The sequence below is a fragment of the Argopecten irradians genome, chromosome 15 (assembly GCF_041381155.1).
Source record: "Argopecten irradians isolate NY chromosome 15, Ai_NY, whole genome shotgun sequence".
NCBI lineage: Eukaryota > Metazoa > Mollusca > Bivalvia > Pectinida > Pectinidae > Argopecten > Argopecten irradians.
The window spans coordinates 6,093,353-6,120,220 of NC_091148.1; the positions used below are offsets into that span (position 1 = coordinate 6,093,353).

At 38.5% G+C, this 26,868-nt stretch overlaps 1 protein-coding gene across 1 annotated transcript in view; it reads right to left on the reverse strand.

Annotated features, from left to right (window-relative positions):
• The window catches only part of LOC138309649 (SMC5-SMC6 complex localization factor protein 1-like), a 28,664-nt gene extending 5,146 nt beyond the window's left edge, over positions 1-23,518 (reverse strand). Inside the window, 13 exon segments of the mRNA XM_069250865.1 lie at positions 300-463; positions 4,978-5,134; positions 5,480-5,639; positions 6,190-6,303; positions 9,056-9,231; positions 11,713-11,895; positions 12,249-12,281; positions 13,144-13,301; positions 14,100-14,484; positions 17,266-17,449; positions 18,571-18,890; positions 23,247-23,333; positions 23,335-23,518. Coding sequence (XP_069106966.1) covers positions 300-463; positions 4,978-5,134; positions 5,480-5,639; positions 6,190-6,303; positions 9,056-9,231; positions 11,713-11,895; positions 12,249-12,281; positions 13,144-13,301; positions 14,100-14,484; positions 17,266-17,449; positions 18,571-18,890; positions 23,247-23,333; positions 23,335-23,376 — 2,163 coding nt within the window. The 5' untranslated portion in view covers positions 23,377-23,518.
• Between the last annotated feature and the right edge of the window lie 3,350 nt (positions 23,519-26,868).

Sequence of the window (26,868 nt, forward strand, 5' to 3'; positions counted from 1 at the left end):
CCGACTAAACCTGAATAGGTTTGCTCCATCAAAAGGGTTTTCCCCGGATACCGCGATTCCTCCCACATTTTGATGCCTTAGGAACTTTCATCCAGACTAACTCAAGTGATTAGTCACCCAGTATATGATATTCAACTTGTCTCACAATCGTTGTAAAATGAATCATGTTAAAATTAAATATTAATAAGGTATATGATGTCTTACTATTTCCATTTAAATACTTACAAAACATATAGTGTGTAGGGTTATCCTGTAAAGGTTGTCCATTGGGTGCCCCTCTAGTACCATTATATACTTACTATGGTGTGTAGGGAAATTTTGTAGATGTCGTCCCTCGGGAGCCCCTCCAACACCAGATAGTCGTCCAGGATGTTTAATTGGCTTAGACACACATACAGACACAGCCAGGCAGGTTGTAGTGAGCGAAGTATCAATCCCAACAGTTCCTCATCGGTATGGCTCACTACCAACACATAAACACAGATTATCAATGGATCAAAAAGTGTAATGATAGGTAAACAGTCAGGAATGAAAACCAATCTAAATAGGATCTTTTCAAAAGTCCTCACATGTCAAAACAAGAGATCCCAGAGGGATCTTGGCGCCCACCAAAGATTGATCTATGTCTGACAAATGAAAGAGGGATCTTTTCTCTGCTTTTCAAACTTACACTTCTTTTTTCTGCTTTTCAAACTTAAAACTATCAAAATCCAAGATGGTGGTCGCAAAATGCAATAGGCAGAACTAGGGTCCTAGGGGAACCTACATATGAAATTTGAGAACAATCCCTTCAATACTTTCTGAGAAATAGCGGTAACAAACTTTATCTATCAAAATCAAAGATGGCCACCGGTCGGCCATCTTGTTGACCGATCAGTCCCAAAATGCAATATGCACAACTGGGGTCCTAGGGAAACCTACATATGAAATTTGAGAAAGATCCCTTCAGTGCTTTCTGAGAAATAGCCGTAACAAACTTTAACTATCAAAATCCAAGATGGCTACCTGGCGGCCATCTTGTTGACCGATCAGTCCCAAAATGCAATATGCACTACTAGGGTCCTAGGGGAACCTACATATGAAATTTGAGAACAATCCCTTCAGTACTTTCTGAGAATTAGCCGTAACAAACTTTAACTATCAAAATCCAAGATGGCGGCTGGTCGGCCATCTTGTTGACCGATCAGTCCCAAAATGCAATATGCACAACTAGGGTCCTAGGGGAACCTACATATGAAATTTGAGAAAGATCCCTTCAGTGCTTTCTGAGAAATAGCCGTAACAAACTTTAACTATCAAAATCCAAGATGGCGGCTGGTCGGCCATCTTGTTGACCGATCAGTCCCAAAATGCAATATGCACAACTAGGGTCCTAGGGGAACCTACATATGAAATTTGAGAAAGATCCCTTCAGTGCTTTCTGAGAAATAGCCGTAACAAACTTTAACTATCAAAATCAAAGATGGCGGCTGGTCGGCCATCTTGTTGACCGATCAGTCCCAAAATGCAATATGCACTACTAGGGTCCTAGGGGAACCTACATATGAAATTTGAGAACAATCCCTTCAGTACTTTCTGAGAATTAGCCGTAACAAACTTTAACTATCAAAATCCAAGATGGCGGCTGGTCGGCCATCTTGTTGACCGATCAGTCCCAAAATGCAACATGTACAACTAGGGTCCTAGGGGAACCTACATATGAAATTTGAGAAAGATCCCTTCTGTACTTTCTGAGAAATAGCGGTAACAAACTTTATCTGTCACAAGAGATCCCAGAGGGATCTTGGCGCCCACCAAAGAATGATCTATGTCTGACAATGGAAAGAGGGGTCTTTTCCCTGCTTTTCAAACTTTTTCAAACACATGACATATAAAATTTGAGACAGATCGCTATAGTACTTTCTAAGAAATAGTGGTAACAAACTTCAACAATGAAATCTAAGATGGCACCCCGGTTGGCCATCTTGTTTACCGATCAGTCCCGAAAGGCATTATGCATCAGTCCTAAAAGGTACTATGCACAACTAGGGTACAAGGGGAACCTACACATAAAATTTGAGAAAGATCCCTTCAGTACTTTCTGAGAAATAGCCGTAACAAACTTTAACAATCAAAATCCAATATGGCCGTCGGTCGGCCATCTTGTTTACCGATCGGTCCCAATTAACAATATGCACAACTAGGGTCCTTGGGGAACCTTCATATGAAATTTGTAAACGATACCTTCAGCACTTTTTGAGAAATAGCGGTAACAAACTTTAACTATCAAAATCCAAGCCATCTTTTGACCGATCGGTTCCAAAATGCAATATGCACAACTAGGGCCCTAGGGAAACCTATATATGAAATTTGAGAAAGATCCCTTCAGTACTTTTTGAGTAATAGCGGTAACAAACTTTAACTGTCAAAATCCAAGATGGCCACCTGTCGGCCATCTTGTTCACAGATCGGTCCCAAAATGTAATATGCACAACTAGGGTCCTAGGGGAACCTGTATATGAAATTTGAGAAAGATCCCTTCAGCACTTTTTGAGAAATAGTGGTAACAAACTTTAACTATCAAAATCCAAGATGGCCACCTGTCGGCCATCTTGTTGACCGATCGGTCCCAAAATGCAATATGCACAACAAGGGTCCTAGGGGAACCTACATATGAAATTTGAGAAAGATCCCTTCAGTACTTTCTGAGAAATAGCGGTAACAAACTTTAACTATCAAAATCCAAGATGGCCGCCTGTCGGCCATCTTGTTGACCGATCGGTCCAAAAATGCAATATGCACAACTAGGGCCCTAGGGGAACCTATATATGAAATTTGAGAAAGATCCCTGCAGTACTTTTTGAGAAATAGCGGTAACAAACTTTAACTATCAAAATCCAAGATGGCTGCCTGTCGGCCATCTTGTTGACCGATCAGTCCCAAAATGCAATATGCACAACTAGAGTCCTAGGGAAACCTGTACATAAAATTTGAGAAAGATCCCTTCAGCACTTTTTGAGAAATAGCGGTAACAAACTTTAACTATCAAAATCCAAGATGGCCGCCTGTCGGCCATTTTGTTGACCGATCGGTCCCAAAATGCAATATGCACAACTAGAGTCCTAGGGGAACCTACATATGAAATTTGAGAAAGATCCCTTCAGCACTTTCTGAGAATTAGCGGTAACAAGAATTGTTAACGGACGGACGGACGGAAGGACGGACGGACGGACGGACGGACGGATGGACCACGGACCACGGAGGAAAGGCGATTTGAATAGCCCACCATCTGATGATGGTGGGCTAAAAATCCAAGATGGCCACCGGTCGGCCATCTTGTTGACCGATCAGTCCCAAAATGCAATATGCACAACTGGGGTCCTAGGGAAACCTACATATGAAATATGAGAAAGATCCCTTCAGTGCTTTCTGAGAAATAGCGGTAACAAACTTTAACTATCAAAATCCAAGATGGCGGCTGGTCAGCCATCTTGTTGACCGATCAGTCCCAAAATGCAATATGCACAACTAGGGTCCTAGGGGAACCTACATATGAAATTTGAGAAAGATCCCTTCAGTACTTTTTGAGAAATAGCGGTAACAAACTTTAACTATCAAAATCCAAGATGGCTGCCTGGCGGCCATCTTGTAGACCGATCAGTCCCAAAATACAATATGCACAACTAGGGTCCTAGGGGAACCTACATATGAAATTTGAGAAAGATCCCTTCAGTACTTTTAGAGAAATAGCGGTAACAAGAATTGTTAACGGACGGAGGGAAGGACGGACGGACCACGGACGAAAGGCGATTTGAATAGCCCACCATCTGATGATGGTGGGCTAAAGACAGTAAGTTCTGCTTATGATGTCCAATTTTGACCACTGAAATTATGGAGAAGCCCTGTGTAAAAAAACAGTTCTCAAAAAATAGTTTTTTTTTTTAAAGCAAGGTTACATGGAAATGTTAACTCAGTCACATAATTAGCAAAAATTTTCCCATCACATACATTTTCATGTTTACAGTATTCAATATTTTGTCTTTGCATCCAAACTTTATACCCATCAAGTTTAATGAAACTAGAACTGATATCCAGTAGGTGAACATGACAAATTGGAACTCTTTTTAAAATTAATTGTAAAAATTTTCTTACTTGTGCTTGAATCCAGATTTTTTTTCTTAATATTCCACAAATAGATGCTTTTATTTTTAATTTCATGATTTGGTTTACTCCTCAGCAGTGCGTATATTTATAAATACAGAGCTTGGAAGCATGCCCAGTCCAGTCCTGTGTTTCAGCAGGTTTGAGTACCCAAAATGTAACATCTCCTAAATAACGTTTGATTAATAAATGCCCAGGTATGATAAAAATGTTCAAATTCATTTAAAGAAAGTTTAGACATTTTTTTAGTTTATTCAAGTCACATGTCTTTCAAAAATATTCCATTCAGCAATTGTTTTTCTTATTTTAAAATATATGGTGTTTTTAGGGTTGTCGTATGATGTCGTTTCCTGGAGTTTTTCAAAATTTTTGTTTTTTTTCTAAAAATGAAAATAATGAAATTTTGAAAAACAATTAGGTGTGTTGAGGTGTAAATGATGGCCTTTAGCTCTATTCCAAGATTGTTTAGGATAAGACTTATACTTTTTAAGAAAAAGAACTAAGTATTGTTTAGCATCGCAGCTTCTGAATCCCACACCCTGAAATGAATCCTGCAATAATTAGATGTGTTGAGGTGATAATGATGTCCTTCAGCTATGTTTAAAGTTTGGTTAGGATTAGACTTAAAAAGTTTTTGAGAAACGAAGAGGACAATGCTGTCCCACCACTGCCGGAAAAAGTAGCACCATAGTCAAACTATCGTTGCGGGCGATACAAAAGCCATTACAAAACACTGAATCAAAATTAAATCAACATGATTTATCAGAATGCTTTTCATGAGGAAAGTTATTTATTAAGATTACAGTCTTCTTATGTGTGTACAGTAAGTTTTCATACCATCAATGTTTCTGGATAACTCCTGTACAAATGCAATAGCTCCTTCCTCTTTAGAAGTCAGCAGACTGCCAGTAAGGTTGTTTGGTATGGTCTGGGCTAGTCGACAGCATTCCCCCACCATGGATATCAGGCTCAGTAACACTGGCAATACCCGCATCTACAGAGTAGGTGATATGATCAATCAGTGACATGAAGTCAAAACAATTAGTAGATTTCTATCCAATGAGAGAAATATCCGTTAATTTAATGTCAGGAAAAAAACAATTTTAGCCCATTTGAACCCTGTTACATTAAATGAAGGTCAAGGTGATTCATTTGAAAAAACTTGGTAACCCTTCATCCTAGTCTACTACATGCCCGATATAAAGTCTATAAGCCCTTCATATTTATGTTGTTTAAAGTGAAAAGTTCACAGCTAGTAGACAGTCGCTTCCATGCGCTTTAGACAGGTGAGCTAATTCATGAAAATCTAAATTGACATATGGAAGTATGCATCACTCACCTTTTGGGTCTTATATAGGTTACTGGAGACACAGCTGCTAAGGAACGACAGGAGATCATGACACTTGGCGTTCATAGTGAATTGTGATGAACCTGGCCACAGAACCCGAGTGATCATACAATTCAACAGTTTCTTGTTGTTCTGGTCAATCTCAGTAAATCTGTTGTATGTAGATGATTCAATCTTAATATAACTATTACTGTAAATATAGACATTTTAACAAAAATTTAATTTCACGATTTTCACAGGTAAACATTTCACAATGACATTAATTTTGTGATAAATACATTTAACGTTTTTCAACATTTTCCATTATATATATATATATGAAACAATACGCTCTATGGAAATTTTCTCGCTTAAACATCCTTCACATAATTAGCGTAAATTTACCCGTCACATAAATTTCCATGTTTACAGAAAACAAAACAGACATAAATCTAACACGTCCCTTTTACACTCTACAGAAATCTTATTACTGAAACTAGAAGTATCTTTAAGACATAAATGCCCTGCAGCCTTTATATGAAATCGTGACATGACAGAACAAAACATTAGGATGGGACCAAACTGAAACTTACTTGGATGATCCCTTTCATTTTCATTTTTTTGTTGTTGTTGAAAATGGAAATTAATAACTAATAACAAATTTGTGTTAACCTTTTGTATCATTGTTAGCATTTATGAAGCAGACAAAACAAGGTACATACCTGTGTACACAGAATTTGAAGTTTTGTTCTAGCAACGCAACAACAAACTCCAACAGCACAAAATTATTGGTGAACTCAGCACTCTCCGACTCCAATGGCTGTTCTATGATATTCCTGTCAAAATCACAGCATATGGTTAGTCATGTAAAAATCAAAAATAAAGATTATGTCCAGCTTACATAATTATTTCTTTAGATAACAATGAGTTTGTAAGTGTTTTGAGCAGGTATTAATTACAAGGTATAAATTCACTTTTTTTTCAGAAAATGATATAATTTTCCTATGCATGAATAGCATTTAACAGTCAACCTTGAACATGAACACAAAGTTGGTAGGCCCATTGTAAAACTGTATGTAATCAGAGTATACAATGAATATATGAGTTAACAGCATTTCAAGATATAGTGTAAAGTTTAGTTGAAAACAAGAAGCTGCAAAGCGTTGCATTATCCCCTGCGCCTTGCAGTTGGTATAAAAACCCAAATACATCAAGGTCAAAGTAACAACTATCCAAGTATAACTTTAAATGTATGTGAGTATTGTAAAACTGAAAAAATAACATCAGGTAACAAAAAGAATCAGTAATCTGATATACATGTATACAGAAAGTTTCAAGGAGCTGCATTGAATGCTTTTGGATTTAGAGCCAAGAAACAAAAAGAAACAGTACTTTGATATTTTTTAATCAGTTTCCATGGTAACAGAAGAAACATGTTACACAGAAAAGCAAAAGGCCTAACAAAGGCACTTTTCTGATATATTCAGAGAGTTTTATGGATCTACTTTGCACAGTTTTGGATTTATATTACCAAAACAAAAGGAAACAGTAATTAGGTATTTTTGACTATTATTCCATGGAACGGAAAAAAATCCAAAAATGGAAGGTCTGCAATAGCAAAAGGCACAACTAGGACACTTGTCTGATGTATACAGAAAGTTTCAAGGAGCTGGGTTGAATGTTTTTTGAGTTATAGTTCGGAAACAAAAAGAAACATTAATTTGCTATTTTTGACTAAGTTTCCATGGAAACAGAAAAAAACATCTAACATGGAAGGTTTGCAATATCAAAAGGCAAAACAAGAGCACTTGTCTGATATACAAATGTATTCAGGAAATTTCCTGGAGCTGTGTTGAATGGTTTTGGAGTTATAGTCCGCAAACAAAACGGACAGTAATTTGGTATGTTTGACTAAGTATTTCCATGGCAACAGACTGATGGACAGAGACCAAAACAATATCCCAGCAAACACATGTGATAATAACTAATCACTTCAAATTAAACAGGATATTTTGAGTTCTGATTTACAGTTAACAAAGTTGAATCAATTTACATTTGCTCCAAAACTTATCATTTATCAATACTAAGACAAGCAACAGAATGATAAGAAACCACATCATGATGATCAGTCTAGCTTTATGACCTTGTTCCTTCATGTTAACTTTTAATATTGTGATGACAAACATAAAATATGAACGTGAAAACATTTGTACAATTGTGTAGACTAATATGCAACTGTCACATGCACATTTAAGTACTTATACAAAGTACTTAAGAACTGTAAAACTATGTTATAATATTCACATTCATTTGTCACTTCTACTACAGTGTAACTTCCCAAAACCGAACCTTCTCAAAACCGATCACCTCTAGAAACCGAACATGGATGTCATGTACGGAATGAATTCCTCTTTATTAATAGTATATAGAACTTCTCAAAATCGATCCCTCCCAATTCCGAACACCGGACCGATTTTGAGATCGGAATAGTCAAATGTGTCTAAAATACACTTCTGAAAACCGGCCTTACCTGAGCGACACAGATAGATTGCATTGAAGTCTACGATCAACCGACCGTGAAATCCACACGTACCTGTACCATAGTTGTCGCATGTCATGTCCTGGGGCATGTATACAGATGTAAAGGCTATAGGTACACGGTAATTGAGATGGTGGTGTAATTATTTAATCATGTATATTGTTTAGATATTTAACGAAGGTCTACCACGTGCACGCGGTTTGTTTAGTGTAGGAAAACAAGCAGAGCTAGTAATAAAGAGAAAGTTTCGTATTCAAATCACACAGGTTTTTTATTTACATATATGTAGTTGTCGGATAACGTAAATTATCTGTATGAAGGAACCGAAGCCATGTATTGTTTTAGAAAATGACTATGTCATATAATGACCGGCATCGACTGATCATCGTGTAATTAGACCATATTCTTGACGTAACCGGATGCGATCGGCCGTATGTAGGTTAGTGCAGACGAGAACATCCCCAAGAACATTCACGCTACTAGCTAACTAAACTACGTTTATAAGCGGTAACAATGTCAAGATTGTTGTAATTCATTCCTTTTAAACGTATGATTCTCTCTTTTGTGATAACATTCACATTAACAATCAATATCGGTCGGTTTTAATGAATACTAGGCATATATACGGTACACTAGTGTAAAAAACGACTTCTGATTGATTACATCCGGATCATAATGATCGGTATTCGGTTCACTTCTCCAAACCTAACCCTCTCTAAACCGGCCAAAATTATATGCACCGACCATGATCGGTTTCGAGAGGTTCCACTGTATATAAACCAACCAAGCCAAAGTGAAGTCTATGAGGGTGTAAATGACACCAAACATGACTGCTACGACATCACTAATGTTGACAAGGTAAAGTTAAACGGTCACCATCAAAATGGCTGTTCTATCTTGTGAATTAAATCATCATTGATAAACCGTTTTCCAGATCTAACTTAAACAAATTCTATGGAATCTATAAATGCCAGCGCATTGCAAACAATCATCTCATAATATGCAATAGACTCTATAGGAAGCTAATTTAATGCTTGTACAAGACCTACTGAATAACTGTCCTGATGAACTGCCAGGGTTGGTTGGAGTCGTCTATCTCTTCTGTACCCCGCATCAATGTCTTCATGTACATGTTGATCAAAGCTGGAGAGGTCGGCGGATGTACTTGTAATAACTTCATCAAAGCCGTGTATGACTTCATGGCTAGACTCTCACAGGCAGCATTCTACAAATGACAAAGTGTTCTATAATCTTCACATTATAGATACTACAAACGACAAAGTGTTCTATAATCTTCACATTATAGATACTACAAACAACAAAGTGTTCTATAATCTTCACATTATAGATACTACAAACAACAAAGTGTTCTATAATCTTCACACTATAGATACTACAAACGACAAAGTGTTCTATAATCTTCACATTATAGATACTACAAACAACAAAGTGTTCTATAATCTTCACATTATAGATACTACAAACAACAAAGTGTTTATACAAACGACAAAGTGTTCTATAATCTTCACATTATAGATACTACAAATGACAAAGTGTTCTATAATCTTCACATTAAAGATACTACAAACGACAAAGTGTTCTATAATCTTCACACTATAGATACTACGATAGATTGCTTGAATGATCAACCGACCGTGAAATACACACGTAAGCTTACCTGTACCATAGTTGTTGCATGCCATGTCCTTGGGCATGTATACAGATGTGAAGGCTATAGGTACACGGTAATTATACCGGAGATCGTGGTGTAATTATTTAATTATGTCTATTGTTTAGATATCTAACGAAGGTCTACCATGTGCACGCGGTTTGTTTACTGTAGGAAAACAAGCAGAGCTAGTAATAAAGAGAAAGTTTCGTATTCAAATCACACAGGTTTTTTATTTACATATATGTAGTTGTCGGATAACGTAAATTATCTGTATGAAGGAACCGAAGCCATGTATTGTTTTAGAAAATGACTATGTCATATAATGACCGGCATCGACTGATCATCGTGTAATTAGACCATATAATTTGATTCTTGACGTAACCGGAAGCGATCGGTCGTAGGTTGCAGACGAGAACATCCCCAAGAACATTCACACAACTAACTAACTAAACTACGTTTATAAGCGGTAACAAAGTCAAGTTTGCTGTTATCCATTCCTTTTTAAACGTATGATTCTCTCTTTTGTGATAACATCCACATTAACAATCAATATCGGTCGGTTTTAACGAACACTAGGCATACATGCGGTGCACTAGTGTAAAAAACGACTTCCGATCGATTAAATCCGGATCATAATGATCGGTATTCGGTTCACTTCTCCAAACCGAACCTCTCTAAACCCGGACCGAAATTATATGCACCGACCATGATCGTTTTTCGGAGAGGTTCCACTGTACTAACAAACGACAAAGTTTCTATAATCTTCACATTATAGATACTACAAATGACAAAGTGTTCTATAATCTTCACATTATAGATACTACAAATGACAAAGTGTTCTATAATCTTCACATTATAGATACTACAAATGACATAGTGTTCTATTATTTTCACACTATAGATACTACAAACGACAAAGCGTTCTATAATCTTCACACTATAGATACTACAAACGACAAAGTGTTCTATAATCTTCACACTATAGATACTACAAACAACAAAGTGTTCTATAATCTTCACGCTATAGATACTACAAACGACAAAGTGTTCTATAATCTTCACACTATAGATTCTACAAATGACAAAGTGTTCTAGAATCTTCACATTATAGATACTACAAACGACAAAGTGTTCTATAATCTTCACATTATAGATACTACAAACGACAAAGTGTTCTATAATCTTCACACTATAGATACTGACGACAAAGTGTTCTATAATCTTCACATTATAGATACTACAAACGACAAAGTGTTCTATAATCTTCACACTATAGATACTACAAACGACAAAGTGTTCTATAATCTTCACATTTATAGATACTACAAACGACAAAGTGTTCTATAATCTTCACACTATAGATACTACAAACGACAAAGTGTTCTATAATCTTCACATTATAGATACTACAAACAACAAAGTGTTCTATAATCTTCACATTATAGATACTACAAACAACAAAGTGTTCTATAATCTTCACATTATAGATACTACAAACAACAAAGTGTTCTATAATCTTCACATTATAGATACTACAAACGACAAAGTGTTCTATAATCTTCACATTATAGATACTACAAACGACAAAGTGTTCTATAATCTTCACATTATAGATACTACAAACGACAAAGTGTTCTATAATCTTCACATTATAGATACTACAAACAACAAAGTGTTCTATAATCTTCACATTATAGATACTACAAACAACAAAGTGTTCTATAATCTTCACATTATAGATACTACAAACGACAAAGTGTTCTATAATCTTCATTCACATTATAGATAATAAAAAAAACAACAAAGTGTTCTATAATCTTCACACTATAGATACTACAAACGACAAAGTGTTCTATAATCTTCACACTATAGATACTACAAATGACAGATATGATAATAGTTGTGTCATAAAAGATATGAATATAGTGTATAATAAAGTCTGACATTTTGTATTGTTATGAGATTGTACTAAACCCAGGTAGTACTAGCACTGACAATTGTCACCTTAAGGGAGTTAATGTAGTTTTTAATTACCTGTAGTAGCATGACCATCATGAAGTGTATGGTATCTATCTTGGGGTATTTTGTCGACACAATCATGGACGAGATGAGGTCTATGGCGTGTGACAAGGACTCTGAGCTACAGGTCTCCTCCTCCAAAGAGGTGTGGATAAAATTGGTCATAGCCACAGAAAATTCCATGGGAACACTGTTGGGCTGCAAAAATAAAGCAAGTAAAGAGGAATCACAGAAATATATCAGTATCTAATAGTTACTATAGTTTATAACAGCATTTCTATAATGAAATCCTGGTATAAAATAAATACAAGTAAATCAAAATTACAAGCATTTTTATCAAATTATTTATATCAAAGCCCTCCACCACTGGGATCACAAGTTAGAACCCTGATGGAGCAGTTGCCAGGTTCTGTGACCATCTGTGGTTATTCAGTTTTCTCAGGTACTTAGACTTATTCCTCCACGATCTTAACCTACCATATCCTTTAAATGACCCCTGGCTGTTGATAGAATGTTAAACAAATCAAATCAAAAGAGAACAGATGACTTACCTGCTGCATGCTGTTGGACACCACACAGGACCACTAGGCTTCCATAGGAATCTATTCCTGAGACACCTATATTCAGGACAAACACAAGAAATACATTAAAACTTGTGTTATCTCATTAAACCAGTAATTTTATCAAGAAAAACATAAATGTGCAATGTGATTGAATGGGATAAGATCTGATGGTTATAGAGTAACACAGTGTTTTTCCTGGGTATTTTGGGAAATTGCCACCTGGTTAAAATTGGGAAATTAGTTGTTGCGATAAAAGTAGGAAATGAAAAATTAAAAACAGTGTTTTATGGAATTTTTGGAAAAGGTAGAAATAGACAATTATGCTTCTCTAAGAATCAAGTGTAAGAATGTAATATTAAAATACCATGTTTCAGACTTAAGGATTTACAGAATATTTTAGTTTCGTTGCACAAAATATAGGCATCAACTCACGATGATTGGGAAGCTTTAGACATAGATATTTGGAAAAATAACAAGAAATACAATTGGGAATTGGGCCTTATTTTTTGCCCCAAATATATAGGCAGGAAAAACACTGTAACACTACTGTGTGTGACCCCTCTCAATTTCGTGGGGGAGGCATACAGATTAGATTGGTTAAACTATGTCAAATACTTGCTTGCAGGTATTTTTTTACCTTAAAACTAAAATTCTATCATTGTAGTTTGATTGATAAATACAAACAGCTAACCAAAATTACACATTTTTGTCATATATGGCAACATCAAATGTTTGTAAAACGTACTAATGGCAATTTTGCCTTGTGTTACATAAAATTTCAAAACCTATATCAATGTAATTTGTGCACCCTTAACCTAGAATTTTTATATTTAGTCTAGGAAAAGTGTCAAATTATTTAAGTGTACATGACCAACTACATTACTTTAAGTTTTTTCAGTTCTTGAAAGGCATCTTCTATTCCTTCAACTTCGCTGGCCTTTCGTTTCTTTTGAACAGGTAGGACTGGACTTGGCAACACAGGTTTTACCCTCAGGGGAGACTGCACTCCTTTCTTATTGTTTCTTGTTACTCTATCACTTACTGAAACAAAACAATGGAAATCATACATCACTACATTTTATTCAATTGTTACTAAGGCCAAACAAAATTAATTCTTAGTTTCTCAGGCCCCGCCGCATCAACATTTACCCCCCGCACCAACGTTTTTTATGCGCCATAACTTAAAATTAAAATCGAGACCGCCGCATCAAACACACCCCCAATTTCCATTCGAACTCGCCTGAAATTTCCATTCGAAAACGCACCCAGAAATTGGCTCCAATTTTAGTATGCACCTTTCATTTCCGGTAAAAATGGCTGCCGATGTCAGTATTTGCTCAAAACGGAATGTTTCCTCCCAGGATTATGTATTTTCAACTGTTTTTTCTTTTGGATATAGTGACGACTGAGATATTTAAAAGCTGTTCTTAAAGACTGAGTAAGAATTTACATTTTCTACACGTGTTTTTCATTGATTTTCATGTCCTTCAAGTGAGAAAAAAATAAAATGTTATCTGCCGCATTTGTTTTCAGAGTAATAAGAAATAAAAAAATATTCCCGCCGCCCGCACTGACTTTTTAAAAAAGTGGCCTGAGAAACTAACAATTTAATTTTTTTTGGCCTAAATTAAAAATAAAACCTGACACACTAGTAAGTTTTGTTATCGATGAGTTTTATCTAAAATAATTGTACCTATAGAAAGCACTGAAATGTCTAAGGAGCTAGGAAGGATCAACTTACTGAGGCCAGCATTGGAGTCATCCATTATTAGAGTCTATTGTTATCAGACGGATACATAATGGTTGAGTTCTGTGATGGGTTCCACATGTTTTACTCACCTCTTGTTACCTGTCTGTTTGAAATTTTAAGAGGTGACAGTCTAGAACTGCTACTAGCAAGTTCAGAAATGGAAGGGACTGCTTTCTCTGGTGTGTTTAGACAACTAGATGACCCGAACCGCTGAGGAAAGTCTAGGTCTGATTCAGATATGTCAAGTCGATTTGGAATAGCTAGTGGTGACGGTACAGAACTAGTGCTTCCGAGGCCTGGGATTGACAAATATCTCCTCTCTGGTGTATTCTGACTACTTAATGGTCCAACATGCTGACTCAGTTCTAAGTCTGATGTCTGACTGCTCACAACACTGTCATTTTGGAAAGCTCCTTGAAAAATGGAATTCTGCGGTACTTTGACTAGATAATCCAACGGATCAGGTTGTGGATCCTGCCAATAACAAAAAGAGGAAATAATATACTAAATGCCAAAAACAGTAGATTTAGAGCTTTTACTACAATTAATTGGTAAAAAGAATTTTACGACCACAACTTTCTTTCCTGAAATACAAATTTGTGCATTAGTTTACAAGAAAGTTTTAACACAAATTCCAATATTTCATGAATAATTGTATAAAAGTGTATGAATGATTGCCAGTAAGAACCTATGATTGCAAGTTAATACTATAGACGACACATACACAAAATTAAATGGATTTACAGTAAATCAGTTTTGATATCAGATTCATTAATGAATAGTCCTCGATGTATTCTGGCCGTAAACACAACACACCATACTCTGTGGGCTACATGTTACAGGTATACATTTACCTTGATGAGGCTATTCCTCGATGTATTCTGGCCGTAGACACAACACGCCATACTCTATGGGCTACATGTTACAGCCATAGACTTACCTTGATGAGATAATCACCGATGTATTCTGGCCGTAGACACAACACACCATACTCTATGGGCTACATGTTACGGGTATAGACTTACCTTGATGAGATAATCACCAATGTATTCTGGCCGTAGACACAACACACCATACTCTATGGGCTACATGTTACAGCCATAGACTTACCTTGATGAGATAATCACCAATGTATTCTGGCCATAGACACAACACACCATACTCTATGGGCTACATGTTACAGCCATAGACTTACCTTGATGAGATAATAACTGATGTATTCTGGCTGTAGACACAACACACCATACTCTATGGGCTACATGTTACAGGTATAGACTTACCTTGATGAGATAATCAACAATGTATTTTGGCCGTAGACACAACACACCATACACTATGGGCTAAATGTTACAGGTATAGACTTACCTTGATGAGATAATCAACAATGTATTTTGGCCGTAGAAACAACACACCATACTCTATGGGCTACATGTTACAGGTATAGACTTACCTTGATGAGATAATCAACAATGTATTTTGGCCGTAGACACAACACACCATACTCTATGGGCTACATGTTACAGGTATAGACTTACCTTGATGAGATAATCAACGATGAGATAATCAACAATGTATTTTGGCCGTAGACACAACACACCATACTCTATGGGCTACATGTTACAGGTATAGACTTACCTTGATGAGATAATCACCAATGTATTTTGGCCGTAGACACAACACACCATACACTATGGGCTACATGTTACAGGTATAGACTTACCTTGATGAGATAATCAACAATGTATTTTGGCCGTAGACACAACACACCATACTCTATGGGCTACATGTTACATGTATAGACTTACCTTGATGAGATAATCAACAATGTATTTTGGCCGTAGACACAACACACCATACACTATGGGCTACATGTTACGGGTATAGACTTACCTTGATGAGATAATCACCAATGTATTCTGGCCGTAGACACAAACACACCATACTCTATGGGCTACATGTTACAGCCATAGACTTACCTTGATGAGATAATCAACAATGTATTTTGGCCGTAGACACAACATACCATACTCTATGGGCTACATGTTACAGGTATAGACTTACCTTGATGAGATAATCACCAATGTATTCCGGCCGTAGACACAACACACCATACTCTATGGGCTACATGTTACAGGTATAGACTTACCTTGATGAGATAATCAACAATGTATTTTGGCCGTAGACACAACACACCATACACTATGGGCTACATGTTACAGGTATAGACTTACCTTGATGAGATAATCAACAATGTATTTTGGCCGTAGACACAACACACCATACTCTATGGGCTACATGTTACAGGTATAGACTTACCTTGATGAGATAATCAACAATGTATTTTGGCCGTAGACACAACACACCATACACTATGGGCTACATGTTACGGGTATAGACTTACCTTGATGAGATAATCACCAATGTATTCTGGCCGTAGACACAACACACCATACTCTATGGGCTACATTTTACAGCCATAGACTTACCTTGATGAGATAATCAACAATGTATTTTGGCCGTAGACACAACACACCATACTCTATGGGCTACATGTTACAGGTATAGACTTACCTTGATGAGATAATCACCAATGTATTCCGGCCGTAGACACAACACACCATACTCTATGGGCTACATGTTACAGGTATAGACTTACCTTGATGAGATAATCACTGATGTATTCCGGCCGTAGACACAACACACCATACTCTATGGGCTACATGTTACAGCCATAGACTTACCTTGATGAAATAATCACCGATGTATTCCGGCTGTAGACAGAACACACCATACTCTATGGGCTACATGTTATAGCCATAGACTTACCTTGATGAGATAATCACCAATGTATTCTGGCTGTAGACACAACACACCATACTCTATGGGCTACATGTTACAGCCATAGACTTACCTTGATGAGATAATCACCAATGTATTCTGGCCGTAGACACAACACACCATACAACTATGGGCTACATGTTATAGCCATAGACTTACCTTGATGAGATAATCACCGATGTATTCCGGCCGTAGACACAACACACCATACTACTCTATGGGCTACATGTTACAGCCATAGACTTACCTTGATGAGATAATCACCGATGTATTCTGGCCGTAGACACAACACACCATACTCTATGGGCTACATGTTACAGCCATAGACTTACCTTGATGAGATAATAACCGATGTATTCTGGCCGTAGACACAACACACCATACTCTATGGGCTACATGTTACAGCCATAGACTTACCTTGATGAGATAATCACCAATGTATTCCGGCCGTAGACACAACACACCGTACTCGATCAGGTGAGCCACATGTATTGCACACTTTTCATTAGCAAACACATAGGTAAGTGCGTTGGTTACTTTCTCAGGCTGTGTAACAGGAAGCTTTAGATTGTACACTTCAGCACCTCCACTATGGAGTAAACTGAAAAACAGATACTTCATTACAGATATCCTAATAAGTTCTATACGGTTTAGGATTAATTTTATTAGACTTGATATACACAACTAATATCATACAATGAGAACTTTATGGTATGAATTACAATAAATTATATAGCAAGCTTATTAATGGAGGCAACTCTTGAACTCTGAATGAATATTAAAGATTCTCAGAATTGCTGATGAAGTAACAGAAATCAATAAGCTGATAACTATCTTCAACTTTATTTAAACGGCAAAACAAAACACTAACAGGTGATTAGCCTGTGTATAGTTAAATTGGAATGTTAAATTGTGTCAAAAACAAGTCTGTAGATAATGAACATTTAAATAAATTTTTACACTCGTGCTCACCCAACTGCGAACAATACAAGTATACAGCTCAACGGTTGACTTGTATCAAAGTACTGTTTGAAAGTACTGTAGATGTGCTATTTAAAGACATTGTCGTTACACATATGGCATAGATAAATCGGTTATTACTAATGTTACAATCTGGGCACCTAACCAAATGATTGCAAGGGGTATGAAAAACCAACAAATTTAAACTCTAAGAAATCACAACCCCAGGGGTTTCAATATCAGGTGGTATCCGGTACTATTTGCCGGTCAGACCTAGCTGTGGTACCACCTGATTTGGACTAAATTACATTGGATAGCATACAGATGGTATAGAAAAGTACCCCCTGAAATTGCAATTACACTGCCTCTCCTGAAAGATAATGAAACCCTTGATTAATCATTTAAACTTTGTGTGGCTATTTGTACATTGTACATCAAACTGATTAGACTGGCAGAATGAAAGTTACAAGATATTCATATAGCAGATCCATATATTTGCAACAGTTATAACGAACATTTACATTGTTTTCACCCAAATGACATCTCCACTACTCTATCAGTAATACTGATTTACCTCAACCTGTGTTGACCTACTAGTGCAACAATGTATTACTCTCAAACAGTACTTCAATACAAGTCAGCCTTTGAGCGGTAGGGGTTTATATATACTTGCATTGTTCGCAGTTGGGTGAGCACGAGTGAAATATACAATGCAAATTGCAAATGTTATATTTAGTCACTAAATCTTGAATTTCATCAAACCTTTTATACACTGAATTCTTTCTTGCACCACTGACAACAACAGCCGTTTTCCACCCAGCAAATGCTGTTGTTCCAAAAACTTCAAAATGATAACGCCATCTACGAGGTGCTTCTCGAACTTCTGCTGGAACATCTGCTGCATCAGGAGTGTTGATCTGGCTCCAATCATAGCACTGCTCCTCCAGCCACTGACCAGCCTTTGATGATTCTAGGATGTAATCTGGATGTAAAATCCATTTGGCAGTGGCACATCCACCAAGAAATTTTTCACTTCTAGAGAGTTTCTTACAGACAACGTGAGTGCAGTTTGACCTGAATCCCTGTAAATAAATTGAAAATCAAACTAAAAATATGTCTGTTAGACATGAAGTGCTCGCTAACTACTTTCTAAAACCTTAAAGGGACATGAACCTAAATAAACCATGTTAAGTTGAGTAAAATACATATTTAAGACGTGTCAGATACCTTACTAAGTAATATATTGTGCAAATGTGTCGAATGAAATAATTATAATGGAAATTCCATCTTTCTGTATTTTGAACCGGCCCGGTCAAATTTTGTAGACTGCAGTGTGATAAAAATAGTAGTATTGAACTTTAATGACCTCCAACAATGCACTGTACAAATTAAATGAACGTAAACAAAATGGTGGGTCGAAAACGTGGGTGAAGCAAACACAAACAAATTCCGATAGAAACCGGATTACGACAAGAGTTAGTAACGTGCGCGATTAGGAAAGTAGGTAAATATAAATGGATCACTGCATTTGTACAATTTTGAATCCTCAGCCTATAAGGATGCTACCATTGCATTATGAACATAATGCCATGTTTAGTTGTAGAGAAAAAGTTGTTTATATGGAAATAGCCAAATTGACCCCTTTTGACCCCACCCCTCAGGCCCCCGGAGGATCAGCCCTATCACTTGCACAATTTTGAATCCCCACCTTATAAGGATGCTACCATTGCATTATGAGCGTAATCCCATGTTTAGTTACAGAGAAAAAGTCGTTTATACGGAAATGGTCATATTGACCAATTTTGACCCCACCCCTCAGGCCCCCGGGGGTCAGCCCTATCATTTGCACAATTTTGAATCCTCACCCTATAAGGATGCTACCATTGCATTATGGTTGCTATATATATATATATATATCTCCCATGCATAGTTGCAGAGAAGAAGTCATTTATATGGAAATAGCCAAATTGACCCCTTTTGACCTTGCCCCTCAGGTCCCTAGGGGGTCAGCCCTATCTTTTGCACATTTTTGAATCCTCACCCTATAAGGATGCTACCATTGCATTATGGTGCTATATATATATATATATATCTCCCATGCTTAGTTGCAGAGAAGAAGTCATTTATATGGAAATAGCCAAATTGACCCCTTTTGACCTCGCCCCTCAGGCCCCTAGGGGGTCAGCCCTATCTTTTGCACATTTTTGAATCCTCACCCTATAACGATGCTACAATTGCATAATGAGTGCTATCCCATGCTTAGTTTCAGAGAAGAAGTCGTTTATATGGAAAAGCCAAATTGACCCCTTTTGACCCCGCCCCTCAGGCCCCCGGGGGTCAGCCACATCATTTGTACAATTTTGAATTCCCACCCTATAAAGATGCTACAATTGCATTATGGATGCTATTCCATGCTTAGTTTCAGAGAAGAAGTCGTTTATATGGAAATAGCCCAATTGACCCCTTTTGACCACGCCCCTCAGGCCTCCAGGCTCCAGGGGGTCAGCCCCATTATTTGTACAATTTTGAATCCCAAACATATAAGGATGCTACAATTGCGTTTTGGGTGCTATCCAATGCTTAGTTTCAGAGAAGAAGCCGTTTAAATGGAAATAGCCAAATTGACTCCTTTTGACCCCCCCTCTCAGGCCCCCAGGGGGTCAGCCCCATCATTTGTACAATTTTGAATCCCCACCCTATAAGGATGCTACCATTGCATTTTGGGTGCTATCCCATGCTTAGTTTCAGAGAAGTATTTTAAATGGAAATAGCCAAATTGACCCCTTTTGGCCCCGCTGCATCATTTGTACAATTTTCAGTTAGTAGCCCATAAGGATGCTACCAGTCAAATTTTGTTGAAATCCAACCAGCGGTTATGGAGAAGAAGTCGATTGTTGACGGAGGGACGGACGGACGGACACCGGACGCCACGGTATGGCATAAGCTCACCTTGGACCTTTGGACCAGGTGAGCTAACAGAATCCCTTCAGTAGTTCTCAAGAAATATCGATAACGAACTTCAACTGCCAAAATCAAAGATGGCTGCCTGGCGGCCATCTTAATTTTCCGATCAGCCTCAAAATCTGTATGGCACAACTAGGGACCAAGGGTAACCTTCATGTGAAGTTTGAACAAAATCCCTTCAGTAGTTATCAAGAAATATTGATAACAAACTTCAACTGCCAAAATCAAAGATGGCTGCCTTGCGGCCATCTTGTTTTTCTGATCAGCCTCAAAATCTGTATGGCATAACTAGGGACCAAGGGGACACTCCATGTGAAGTTTGAACAAAATCCCTTCAGTAGTTATCAAGAAATATCTGTTGATAAACAAATTTCAACTGCCTAAAAATCAAAGATGGCTTCCTGGCGGCCATCTTGTTTTTCTGATCAGCCTCAAAAATCTGTATGGCACAAATATGGACCAAGGGGACACTCCATGTGAAGTTTGAACCAAAATCCCTGCTAGCACTTTTTAAGAAATAGTGATAACAAGCATTGTTTACGGACGGACGACAGATGACCGACGACGGACACAGACGCAGGCGATTTGAATAGCCCACCATGCTGATGATGGAGGGCTAAAAATCATCTTAAAATGTGGAAAACTGATATTTCTTGATGTGTCAGCAAGTTTGTTGTTCATTAATTATAATACCTCGCTTTTGACCAGCTTTCGTTTTGTGTTAAAAAAATAAAATATAACGGGATTATTTTTATCATTTGGGGGTAGGTATTCCCCACGTTTTCCTGTTACTTCTAGATAACCAAACATTGTAATAAAATATTCAATAAACATCTGAACACCGTATCTTAGCATACAGAAAAGTTTATTTTAGGTTCATGTCCCTTTAATTCCCAGTACAATATGCATCTATAAGGCCTTACATGGAGATATTTTGCACATACAAAAATGTAACATATGTAATTAACAAGAGGCCCAGAGAGCCTGTATCGCTCACCTGATTTGTAATGCCATGTAATTATATAATGTTCTGAATACAGGTTCATTGTTTCTTTTCTGAAGGAATTTGAATATTAACCTCTAATTCCTCTATTGGGGCCCCACCCCCTCCTGCCCCCAGGAGGTCAGAGCCAAAATTTATACAAGTTCTGTTCCCCTTCCCCCAAAGATGTTTGTGGCCAAATTTGGTCACAATCCATGCAGAACTCTAGACAAGTAGAGATTTATAGGATTTACCTCTATTTCCCTATTCAAGTTCTGTTTCCCTTCACCCATGGATGTTTGTGGCCAAAGTTGGTTAAAATCCATGCAGAACTCTATGACTAATAGCGATTTAAAGGAAATGTAAAGGAAACATTTACTTTAATACATACTCACAATAAAGAATTAACCAGCATAATTACGGACATAAGAAACGATATGTATATAGATGTCTATTTTGTAAAATGTTAGGTAATACATGTGTTTGCGAGTAAAGTTACAAAATACAATTGTACAGGAAAAGATACGGAACACACAGATAAAATGTACTTTGCATATCGTTTGATATCATTTACATCTTTCAATAAATAACATTGTATTAGCCTGTCGAATGAAAACAACAAAGAATTTTTTTTTTAAATGAACTTATTTAATTAGTTGGACGTCAGCAATATCTTCTGCCTCTTTTGTCATTTCACAATGCGTTATTTCTATTAACATGGATCAACAACTTCCGTATTTTCATATTTACAGCAAAGATTATTACGAGAGAAACATCAATAATTTAATGCCTTTTCTTAAATGTTCAAATAAAGTTAGCATCAATCAACGACTTGCGATCATATAGGTAGGTATTAATGACACCGTTAATCCCTTAATTACCTAATGGCTTGACACATCACCTGTATATACACAAGATCGTGAGCAATTATCCATGTCGGTCGGTGCAGTCAGGTGTGACAAAAAATCTCAAGGGCCGAACACCTGTTCGACAATTACATGGGTAAATACTATGTATTTGATGAAACGTGGACATATTTCTGTTCGAGGAATAAGGGGTATTCAACGAATAGCTGTTCGAGCTATCCGGAGTTTTGTTACATAGATTATATAGGGACATGGTCGGGACAGTACGACCAGTTCGACGAAAAGGGGTATTCAATATAGGACATAGACTAGTGCTACCAATTTTTTTTTCGGGACACAATAATTATAAATTATTTTTAATATTTAAAGTAAACTAATATCAAACTTTTCAATGGTGATAATGGTGTAAAGAAAGTAACTGAAGAGAAATACTGATTCGTCTATTCCTATTTTTTGATAGCAAAAAAAAAATAATGACCTGTTGCATTTGACTATCTGTCACTAACAGATCGTCAACAGCAGGCCATGATTAAAATATTGTGACAAAGCAATATCAAAATCCGATTAGCATCGTGAACCGAACGAGCTCAAAATACCACAGCGAATACATTACAAAGAATTGGGACCTGTGAATCGAAGTCGATTCCACCTAATCTTGCAACCATCTTCCCCATCTCCTTCCTTTCGTCATCAGAAAATCCTGACAGTTGAAAACACTCGTTTGCCATTCTGTCTTGTCCTCAAATTCGCTGCCATTTTGTATAAATCAATCACACTTCAATCAGATTTAATGGCCATGAGTATGTGTCACAGTCAGTGTAACTGTTTCATTTGATTCCAAATGTTTACAGATTACTTCGAGCTTCCCGCTTTCATTTCTCTTCGACAATTCCACCGGAAGTAGATACTGCAGTTATAATAGAAGAAATCTGCATTCGTTCCGGAATTTTCCGACGAGTAATGTAATTAAGCGTACAGTCTATTTAATAGCTCGAATAAAAGGAATAATAAAACAAAATAAATGTTAGCGAATAATTATTAAATCAGTGTCCTTATATTATAGCAGGCACAACTGAATATTACCTGAATATTACCTGGCGCAACGCGCAGAGAAATCTGGTGAGACGGAGGAGGAGGAGGTTCCGGGAAACAACCACAGTAACCACAGTCTCCATGCACCAGAGGGGGGAGAGGAGCAAGGCGGAGAGGCAGACTCTCAGAGGGAATCGGCGGAGGATCAGATAGGGCAAGGAGAGGAGAGAAGAAAACGTGTAAAATGGCCTGGGAGTGTCAACAAAGGTAGTATGGCAGCAGTTTGATGAGGACGTCGACAACATCCTTGAGGCAATGTTAGCTGGAAATATCGATAGGAAGGTTAAATGAATGGCCACATGCATATACAGCATGGGAATAGAGAGATTTGGAACTGAGGAAACGAAAAATAGGAGGTGGAAACAACCGGGAAAATAGAAGAGAGAAGGAAATTGGTAACATCAGAAGGGAACTGAGAGCACTGAAGAAACAATTCAGGGAAGCATCAGACGTCCAGAAACAACCTATCAGAGAACTGACGCATGGTCTCAGGGAAAGACTGAAGACACTGAGAAGAGCAGAAACCAATAGAAGGAATCGGAAAGAGAGAAGCAGGAAGAGGGCAAGTTTTGTGACAAACCCTTTCCAGTTTCGTGAAGAAACTTTTCGGGAGCAAGGGTTCAGGGAAGTTGGTAAGCTCCAAGGAGGAAGTGGAGGAGCACCTAAGGAAGACCCACAGTGATCCTATGAGAGCAGAAGATCTGGCAGAGAACACCAAGATAAGGGAGGTCGAAGAGCCAACAGAGGCATTTGACGAGAGCTAGCCGAAGCTTTCTGAGGTTCGTGAAATTATCAAAAAGGCACGAGCAGGATCAGCACCTGGACCCAACGGATTACCATATAGGGTTTACAAGAACTGCCCAAGACTGCTGAGAAGATTATGGCTTTTGCTTCGGAAGGTTTGGAGGAGAGGGCGCTTGGCGGAGAGCTGGAAAACAGAGCAGAGGGGTGCTTCATACCCAAGGAAGATAACTCCAAAGGGACATCAGCCAGTTCAGAACCATATCTTTACTGAATGTGGAGGGAAAGGTCATGCTAGCCGTCTTAGCCGGGGCGATTGACGAAGTACATGCTGGAACAACAAATACATAGACATTTCAGTGCAGAAGGGAGGCATCCCTGGTGTATCTGGATGTCTGGAAACACACCAGCGTTACTAACCCCAAATCATCAGAGAAGCAAGGGAGAACAAAGACAATGTTGCGGTACTTTGGCTCGACTGGCCAATGCGTACGGTTCCATACCCACACAAACTAGTAGAGATGGATCGATGGAAAAGTAATCACTGTGCCCGAGAAATTCAGAATTCTTCTCAAGGAATTATTTTCGACAGTTTTCCAGATGCGGCTTCAAAGACTGTATGAGATCTACCACAACAGCTTGGAAAAGGAGGAGCTGTGAGGTCGGGATTGTCTCTATGGGCTGCACTGATATCAGTCATACGCTTTGCAGCAGCGTAAGGGATGAACCTTAATCTTCAAAGCTGTATGATAGAAGATGAGATAGGGGGTCCCCGTACCTGTCGTGGCAGGCAGCAGGGCAACCGCCAACGAGAGCGTTTATGGCCGATATGACGGTGACGACGAAGACCGTGTGGTGGAAAGGAAGGTGGACTCTGAGAGATCTAGAAGAGGCAGATCACTTGGGCCCGCCATGAGGTTCAAAACCAGCCAAAGTCTCGGAAGTCTCGTTCTTCTAAGGCAGGCAAGGTGAAGAAGGAAAGGATTCAGATCGGAGGATTGTGGACATACCAACTGTTTGCAGAGAAGCCAGTGAAGAGCCTTGGCAAGTGGTTTGATGGTTCACTCCTCAACGACAGGGAAACAGTGTGTAGTTGGAGATGAGAAAGCAGCAGAAGAATGGATGAAGGCAGTTGAGAAGTGGACTTACCAGGGAAATCCAAAGCTTGTGATATACCGGCATGGCGTACTACCCAGACTCTTGTGGCCATTGCTTGTCTACGAAGTACCACTTACATCTGTAGAGGCAATGGAGAGGATGATCAGTGGACACCTTCGAAGATGCTGAACATTCCACGCAGCTTCAGCAGTTGTAGGCTTGTAACAGCTCAGGGACCAAACTCCAACTCCCGCTCAAATCCGTTAAACGATGATTCGAGGTTACCAAAGTACGTCAATTCATCACTGTTGAGGGACAGATGCGGATGAACCAAGGACAGGTAAGCGAGTGTCGTTACATCGAACAGGAAGAAAGTAGGACGCTAAAACAGCTCTGGGTGAAAGGAGCAGAGGCAAAGACTATCGGCATGGTGATTATCGTAGGGTTCGCGTGCATCATGGCGGTTTGGCCTGGGGACCATGCACAAGGCCAGAGGTGGGTAAATGCAAATCAACGGACACGTATGGGGACATGAGCCGCATGCAGCATATTTTAGAACGGAGGATGAAGGATGCTAGGCAGTTGAAGGCAGTGAGCAAGAGACAGCAGGGCAGTTGGGACACACTGGGTAGGTGAGGTGAGTCAGAGTAAATTATCTTGGAATGATATCAGGAAGATGGAAGGTTCAAAAACAGACTAAGCTTGCCATTCTGAAAGTCAACCTAGGCTATTTTTACTGCCAAGCCCAACAAGCCCTATTCACCTGGGGAATCAAGCGACAACGCTGAGTGTGTACTTTGCAGGGAAACCAGCTAACCTGGCACATGTCCTCACCATCATGCCAGTTTGGCACTTTCAGATGGAAGATACACATGGCGCCACGACCAGGTCCTCAAGGAGGGCTGGTAGCAGCAAGTCTAGACCGTGCAAGGAGGAAAAAGCGGACGATATCGAAAGGGCCAAAGTTTGTCACATTTGTGAAGTCGGGAAACCGGGGCTACAGGAAACGTAGAGGCTGGTGGGATACTCGCAACAGCAAGAGACTGGGAAATGAGGGCAGACATCAAGCAGAGGATGGGTTTCCCAGCAGAGGTGGCTTCAACACCACTCCGCCCGATGTTGTGTTATGGTCCCGTCAGTCCTATAGTCAAGCTAGTGTTGGTGGAAGCTAACAGTAACCATGGGAAGACATGATGGAGGAGGCCCAAAGACGGATAGCAGCAGAAATACCAGCAGATGCGTGGAAGAATTCCAACATCGAGGATGGAAGACATGGTGCTTACCGATAGAAGTCGGATGTAGTGTTTGTCCCGTCCC